Source organism: Zea mays, chromosome 9 (genome assembly GCF_902167145.1).
Source record: "Zea mays cultivar B73 chromosome 9, Zm-B73-REFERENCE-NAM-5.0, whole genome shotgun sequence".
NCBI classification, from domain to species: Eukaryota; Viridiplantae; Streptophyta; class Magnoliopsida; order Poales; family Poaceae; genus Zea; species Zea mays.
In genome coordinates this window covers 161,785,761-161,794,330 of record NC_050104.1, presented here as the reverse complement: position 1 = coordinate 161,794,330, position 8,570 = coordinate 161,785,761, and the positions used below count along the sequence as shown (strand labels likewise).

At 46.5% G+C, this 8,570-nt stretch overlaps 1 protein-coding gene across 1 annotated transcript; it reads right to left on the bottom strand.

The window, feature by feature from the left end:
• Window positions 1-6,993: 6,993 nt before the first annotated feature.
• Window positions 6,994-8,361, bottom strand: LOC100278237 (uncharacterized). Its single transcript, NM_001151579.2, has 4 exons — window positions 7,944-8,361; window positions 7,569-7,736; window positions 7,395-7,503; window positions 6,994-7,298 (listed from the first exon to the last, which is right to left on the bottom strand). The coding sequence occupies exons 1-4, from the start codon at window positions 8,259-8,261 to the stop codon at window positions 7,099-7,101; spliced, it is 795 nt and encodes a 264-aa protein (NP_001145051.1). The 5' UTR covers window positions 8,262-8,361; the 3' UTR covers window positions 6,994-7,098.
• Between the last annotated feature and the right edge of the window lie 209 nt (window positions 8,362-8,570).

The following is an 8,570-nucleotide window of genomic DNA, read 5'->3' as shown; positions in this document are numbered from 1 at the left end:
AAAGCCCGACTTGTGGCCAAGGGATACTCCCAAGTCGAAGGTTTGGATTTCAGTGAAACCTATGCACCTGTAGCTAGGCTTGAGTCAATTCGCATATTATTGGCCTATGCTACTTACCATGGCTTTAAGCTTTATCAAATGGACGTAAAAAGTGCCTTCCTCAATGGACCAATCAAGGAAGAGGTATATGTTGAGCAACCTCCCGGCTTTGAAGACAGTGAGTACCCTAACCATGTCTATAGGCTCTCTAAGGCGCTTTATGGGCTCAAGCAAGCCCCAAGAGCAAGGTATGAATACCTTAGAGATTTCCTCATTACTAATGGCTTCAAAGTTGGAAAGGCCGATCCTACACTCTTTACCAAGACTCTTGAAAATGATTTGTTCGTATGCCAAATTTATGTTGATGATATTATATTTGGGTCTACTAACGAATCTACATGTGAAGAGTTTAGTAGGATCATGACACAGAAATTCGAGATGTCTATGATGGGGGAGTTGAAGTATTTCTTAGGATTTCAAGTAAAGCAACTCCAAGAGGGCACCTTCATTAGCCAAACGAAGTATACTCAAGACATTCTAACCAAGTTTGGAATGAAGGATGCTAAGCCCATCAAGACACCCATGGGAACCAATGGGCATCTCGACCTCGACGAAGGAGGTAAATCCGTCGATCAAAAGGTATACCAGTCGATGATAGGATCTTTGCTATATTTGTGCGCATCTCGGCCGGATATTATGCTTTCCGTATGCATGTGTGCAAGATTCCAAGCCGACCCTAAGGAAGCTCACCTTACGGCCGTAAAACGAATCTTGAGATATTTGGTTTATACTCCTAAGTTTGGGCTTTGGTATCCTAGGGGATCCACTTTTGATTTAATTGGTTATTCGGATGTCGATTGGGCAGGGTGTAAAATCAATAGAAAGAGCACATCGGGGACTTGCCAGTTCTTGGGAAGATCCTTGGTGTCTTGGGCTTCAAAGAAGCAAAATTCGGTTGCTCTTTCTACCGCCGAAGCCGAGTATATTGTCGCAGGACATTGTTGCGCGCAACTACTTTGGATGAGGCAAACCCTTAGGGACTATGGTTACAAATTAACCAAAGTTCCTCTTCTATGTGATAATGAGAGTGCAATCCGCATGGCGGATAATCCCATTGAGCATAGTTGCACTAAACACATAGCCATTCGATATCACTTTTTAAGGGATCACCAACAAAAGGGAGATATCGAGATTTCTTACATTAATACTAAAGATCAATTAGCCGATATCTTTACCAAGCCACTTGATGAACAAACTTTTAACAAACTTAGGCATGAGCTAAATATTCTTGATTCTAGGAACTTCTTTTGTTAATTTGCACACATAGCTAATTTATATACCTTTGATCATGTCTCTTTCATGTGCTATGACTAATGTGTTTTCAAGTCTATTTCAAACCAAGTCATAGGTATATTGAAAGGGAATTGGAGTCTTCGGCAAAGAAAAAGGCTTCCACTCCGTAACTCATCATTCGCCGTCGCTCCGCGCATCTCTCCATCTTTTGGGGGAAAGTCAAAAGCAAAAGGACTCCATCTTTGGTATAATCTTCACTCATTTATTTATGACCAAAGAAGGAGAGAGTAATGGTAAGGGCTCTAATGATTCCGTTTTTGGCGATTCATGCCAAAGGGGGAGAAGTATGAGCCCAAAGCAAAAGGACCACACCACCACCAATTTCCAAAATTTAGTTTTTTTAAAGAGTATTTTCAAATTGGTATCTTACTTATGATATAATTGGTACACCCTCTTCAAAATTAATATCAAAACCCTCTTGAACACTAAGAGGAGGATTTCATTAAGGGGGAGTTTTGTTTAGTCAAAGGAAAAAGCATTTGAAACAGGGGGAGAAAATTTCAAATCTTAAAAATGCTTTGTAAAATCTTATTCATTTACCTTTGACTATTTGCAAAAGAACTTTGAAAAGGATTTACAAAAGAATTTGCAAAAACAAAACATGTGGTGCAAGCGTGGTCCAAAATGTTAAAAATAAAGAAAACAATCCATGCATATCTTATAAGTATTTATATTGGCTCAATTCCAAGCAACCTTTGCACTTACATTATGCAAGCTAGTTCAATTACGTACTTCCATATTTGCTTTGGTTTGTGTTGGCATCAATCACCAAAAAGGGGGAGATTGAAAGGGAATTAGGCTTACACCTAGTTCCTAAATAATTTTGGTGGTTGAATTGCCCAACACAAATAATTAGACTAACTAGTTTGCTCTAGTGTATAAGTTATACAGGTGCCAAAGGTTCACACTTAGCCAATAAAAAGACAAAGTATTGGGTTCCACAAAAGAGCAAAGGGTCAACCGAAGGCACCTCTGGTCTGGTGCACCGGGCTGTCCGGTGAGCCACCGGACAGTGTCCGGTGCACCACCGGACAGTGTCCGGTGCACCAGAGGACTCCCAGTCAAACTCGTCACCTTCGGGAAAATCCAGAGGCGCTCAACTATAATTCACCGGACTGTCCGGTGTACACCGGACAGTGTCCGGTGCTCCAAGGAACGCTGCCTCAGGAACTCGCCAGCTTCGGGAATTCACAACGGCTAGTCCGCTATAATTCACCGGACTGTCCGGTGCGGCAACGGAGCAACGGATATTTCGGCGCCAACGGCTACCTGCAGCGCATTAAATGCGCGCCAGCGCGCGCAGAAGTCAGGCACGCCCATACTGGCGCACCGGACACTCTACAGTGCATGTCCGGTGCGCCACCGGACATCCAGGCGGGCCCAGAAGTCAGAGCTCCAACGGTCGGAACCCAACGGCTTTGGTGACGTGGCTGGCGCACCGGACATGTCTGGTGTGCACCGGACTGTCCGGTGCACCATACGACAGTCAGCCCCACCAAACGACTAGTTTGGTGGTTGGGGCTATAAATACCCCCAACCACCCCACATTCATTGCATCCAAGTTTTTACACTTCCAACCACTTACAAGAGCTAGGCATTCAATTCTAGACACACTCAAGAGATCAAATCCTCTCCCAAATTCCACACAAAACTTTAGTGACTAGTGAGAGAGATTTGCTTGTGTTCTTTCGAGCTCTTGCGCTTGGATTGCTTTCTTCTTTCTTGATTCCTTATTGCGATCAAACTCACTTGTAATTGAGGCAAGAGACACCAATCTTATGGTGGTCCTTGTAGGAAATTTGTGTTCCAAGTGATTGAGAAGAGAAAGCTCACTCGGTACGAGGGACCGTTTGAGAGAGGGAAAGGGTTGAAAGAGACCCGGTCTTTGTGACCACCTCAACGGGGAGTAGGTTTGCAAGAACCGAACCTCGGTAAAACAAATCCGCGTGTCACACCTCTTATTTGCTTGCAATTTGTTTTGCACCCTCTCTTGCGGACTTAATTATATTTCTAATGCTAATCCGGCTTGTAGTTGTGATCATTTTTGAGAATTTCAGTTTCGTGATGTTTGTTAATCTCCATAGACTGTTATTACTTCTTGAAGACCTAGGATTTTCATGCAAAGGTATAATATGTGAATAGATGCATTAAGCTTGTTGATCGAAGCCCTACTCATGATGACCTTGTAAGGGTAGATCATGTCTACTATGTTGAAGGTTATCTGTTCCGTCCTTGCATTGAGGGTTGTGCCAAACGATAATGGCAACTTGATTTTGCCTAGAGGAAAAGTGTCCTTCCCTCCAAAACAATACAGGGTGTTGTCAACTGGTTGTAACAGGTTGTGGTTTATGCCCATGCGGTTGAAGGCATGAAGAAAAATGATGTCAGCCTGACTCCCATTATCGATAAGCACCTTGTGCAAGTCCCATCCTACCACATTGCAGTTTATGACATTACATCCGAGTGTGGAGCACTACGGAGGTCCACGTCCCTTGCATCAAAGGCTATCGAGACATGGGAACACTTTGTCTTGACCACCAGGCCAGTGACGCCAACATGGTTTGGCCATCGATAATGATCGTTTTTCTAAAAAATCAAAATTTTGAGTTGTACCCTTCAACAATCATATGGATCACCCCTGGAAGGGTGGCTGAGTGGAGTCTTCCTCTTGTTTTGGTGGTGGAGGGGTAGTTGGTGGCCTTGCTGATTTATTTGTGGTGGGGTGGCGATCTCTCCTGGTGTGGGAGTTGAGGGAGTTGGGGGATCTATCATGATGTGCGTTGAAGTTTTGGTGGTACCGTGGGAAAGGTGGATGGAGGTCTTCGTAACGAGGAGGTGTTGTTGGTAAGTATGGGCTATGACCCTTTGGTTGTTGTCGGGGACCACCATGGCCATGCGATCCTTGGCCTCCTTGGTTACTCGACAATCCTTTGTGGAATGATTGATGTCTTCGCCATGGAAAACACAATAGAGTTTTCTCTATTACCGGGGGCCTCTACCTTGGCCACAACCTCTTCCTACGCATCCTCCCCGTCCATGTTGTGGGGGCTATATTGACCGTGAGGGGCACTTCGCTTGCTTGTTGCTGGTTGGTAATGTTGTGTACTTGTAGCTGCTAAGATGGATCTTGATTTGGGCAGTCGTTGTGTTGACCTCTAGCCCTTGGCTTACTGGATTGCAAAGTCTCTTTAGGTGTGAGCTAGGTCTCTAGTTTCCTAAAATGAAGTTCCTCCAATAATGCATACTTCTTGAACAATTGGTACAACACTTGGAGGTTTGGTGTGGGGTCTCTTATGCAATGACAGTAGAGCTGATCGGTGCGAAGGTCGTTGATTACATAGTAGATTGCGATCTGTTCTTTGACCGTTGGTAGCTGGGATTTCGACAGGAGAAAAATCTTTTATAGTAGTTGCAAAGGCTCTCTCTCTCTAACTGCTTGCAGAGGGACAACTTAGCGAGTGCAGCCGTTTCGAGCCTGTAGCCTTGGAAGTTTAGCAAAATTTTATCGCGAAGGGTCTTCGAGGAGTCAATTGAGAGTGAAGGCAGTCTTGAGTACCATGTAAGAGATTGACCTTTGATGATGAACGACTTGGCCATGGTGTGATCATCCCCCCTGAGGATGCGATGGCAATATGATAATTCATTATTTATTGTGATGGGTCTATACTGCTGTTATACTTGGGATATGCGCCCGCCCTGTAATTGTGTGGCCATGGCGTGGCTTGAAGTTGCATAGGGAGGGGACTTCACTCATCAAGAAAGTTGAGACCTTGGAAAGCGCCTATCATTTGGATTGTCCTGAAAGACTGATCAGCATTCTGATAGTAAACTATTCCAGGTGCCTGCTGACAGTAGGGTCTTCGTCCTACAAATCTACAATTTCCTGTTGCGGTGCCCTTGATTTTTTCCTCCTCTTCCTGGATCAGCTGACTAATTTTGGCCTGCATGCTAGTTCTCTACCTCTTGGTCGTGAGGATTTCCCTTTGCTTCTAGAGATGGATGTTCTTCATGTTAAGGCTACGTAACAACGATTAGTCCTCTATGTTAATGCCAAAGTCTTCGCCGTCCAGCAGGATGTCGTCTTCGTGATGCTGGGAGCTGTTGGTGGTACCCAAGGGGCGCACACCCGAGTGGGGCGGGGGTATCATGTTTCCTGTCAAATCAGACCACATTTTGGCATGGTAGAAGTGACTTTTTGGGTTTGGGTGTCTTCGGGTGTGCTCTCGGAGCTGCAAGTGTGAATGCTTCCTTTTGGGGTAGGTGGATCTTTGGTCCGAGGTAGCTTGTTGTTTCCTGCCTCAAACCCGTTGGTGGTGTTCTCGACTGTGGGGGTGGGATGTTGTCCGCGAAGGTGACTTTCCCTTTCTTGGCGTCGAGGGCTGCCTTCGCGGCCTCATCTGGGAAGGAGTTGGCCCTGGTGTTTACTTTCTTGGGAGCCATCGTGGGATGTTCTTCGAAGGGAGCACGATGGGCGCCAAATGTTGGGGCTAGAAATAGTGGACCTCAAGCACTCAAGAACATGATAGGTGGCAAGTGAGTAGCACGACAAAACATATGGCTAGGAGCACAAATGTCTTGTCAAGCGTGTTCCTCCAGCTACAGGACGGGGGTATTTATAAGACAACCGGGGTTGGTAGCCTAATGTACGTCCATGCCCCCCATTAACTACTATATTCCCTGAATATGATGTACAATGGGATGATTACAGGGCTCACACCTTCTACCCTAGTTAAACTGGATTTTGTACCCTATAGGAGGTTGACAGACGGGCCTGCCGTGGAACGCCTGCGAATGGGGCTCGTTTCGTCCGATCCATAGACATCGCTCCTAAGTCCCCGCTCCCGCCGATGAAGGGGAACGAGGTCGACTCGTCCTCCGTACGAAGACCTCTGTTATTTCTTCGGTTGGGGGACCCTTCACTGGATGATCTCTTCGCAGCCCTTGCCTAGCCAGCACGAGGGTGGGCCCAGCCCTTCGCTGTGCGACGATCTTCGTCATCTGATGTCGCAGAGAGAGTAGTCTTTGACCTCTCAAAGCGACGCAGTGGCTTAGCCCCTGTGGCAGCCTTCGCTTATTTCAGCACGTTTCTATTGTTTCGGACTGCCAACAGTGCGTTTGGTTTGCGGATTTGGTTCATGCGGCATGGGTTCAATCAGAATGGGTTGGTCTGACATTTTTTGCGGGATGAACTCGTCTCACTGTGGTATTACTAACTAGTACTACAGGTTGACAAACGAAGTGAATCCATGACACAAACCAAACAACTTGAGGAGGTTCGGTTTCTGGATCGGACAATTCTGCACGGCAGCATTCCACTAACCAAACACGATGCAAATGACTAGCCTTTCAGCACGTTTTTGTGAGAATCGTTTTGGTAAAAATCGTCTAATACCAACGTAAACACACAGTTGGCTGAGTCGTCATGATAGATGGAATCCATCACTTTATAGATCATAAATCCTATGTACCCCTTCATCCCTATGTACCCCTTCATCTTTCTCTGTATGTAAATTGTAATCCCCACGTTAATCAGATTCTTCCCACAACTAGATTTTTTGAAAAAAAAATTGTCATAAAAAAGTTGAACCAAACATGCCCATAAAGCAAACCATATTGATATGAACCCTAAAAGTCGAAAGTATTAAAAAGACAGTCCAGTTATTCATGCTTTTAAAAAAATATTGCTCAACCAAGAAACCAGCCCTCTCACACCGGGGCGTATCGTATGCCTGTGCTACCACTCTTGGTCATGACCTTGAAGCTATCCGCGGTAAAGGTAAAGCCCCCATGCTCATCACCAGGCTCTGCAGTCACCTGCCTCTCCAGAACAGAGTACGCACAGTACTCCACGTCGTAGATCTCTAGTCCCATCTCAAAGTAGGAAATGGATGCACCAACGCCCTCACCTGCAACAGATGAGATTACATACGTTCCATCCAGTGTAATGTAATGTGGCCACAACAAGAGATTATGTTTCTAGCGCAGACTGCATGGAAATATACCGTGTGTTACTAATAGCAGGTTTTCATGAGGATATTTGTCAGCAAGAGCTTTGATTATGCTTGCGTATCTGCTTCTTGCCTCCATGATGGATTCCTCCCACTTTGGTAGCTGCAGACCAAGATTTGGTTTAAGAGGTGAATTGAACACTGCAAACTCAGTTGGAAAGCAGAGACCTCCGGGTAGATTGGTTCTGCAGAATGGTCGATGGTTCCAGCCGGGAAGTCGGCTTCAAGCTCTGGCAAGTCAGGAAACCACTTGCTGACGTTGGGAGCCAGCTTGCTAACAGTAATGCCCATTGCTTGGGTGTTCATCATCTCAGACAATCCATACTCGATAGACACCTGGTACATGGAAATGGAAGATTCAGAATGCATTTCAGTAACAAGGAATCAATAGCCGGACGATACTCCTAGGCAGGGATAGCAATAACATATTTCTGTGAATAGCAATCAGTAACGAAGCCTACTGTATTTGGTTTGACTGTTTTGTGGGAAATAAAGCAAATAAATTTATCAGCAATCAAGACTAAAAGACTCAAGAAAACAAGCCTTGACGCGTGAGGTGTCGAGGGGCACATTGGCCGGGTCGCCGACCGCGAGCAGCGCGTCGTCGTCGGGGACGGCACATAGCGCGGCGACGGCGCGCGCGGCGGTCTGTCGGCATCGCAGGAACGGGGAGACGAGGACCCGGTGGAGGGCCCATCCCTGCTTGGCGGCGGCGGCCCTGATGCACTTGCCGACGGTCCAGGCGCGGAGGAGGCCGGCGTCGTCGAGAGGCGGATCCCAGGGGCGCGGCTTGTTGGCGGGCCACATGGGCTCGGAATGGTCGAGGCGATCGCCGTGGCGCATGACGACGACCCGCTGCATTCGGTCCCCGACGAAGGAGAAGGCGGCGGCGGGAGGAGGGAGTCGTGGTCCGGGGCCGTCGGGGGACACGCACGCGCGGCAGCAGCAACACACGCAACTCATCCACAACAAACAACTGCGTCGACTTCCCACCTGCTTCTCTGTCTTGTGCCTGCCATTCAAATTACACTTCGCTCTAATTTTATCACAAGTCAACTTCTTTAAATTTAACTAAACTCAAATCTGATGTCTTTTTTCTCCTCTTTCAGTTTGGATGACATGAACAAGCCGCCACAATTCTCCATCTACATTTAGGTGTTTGGTTAGTCT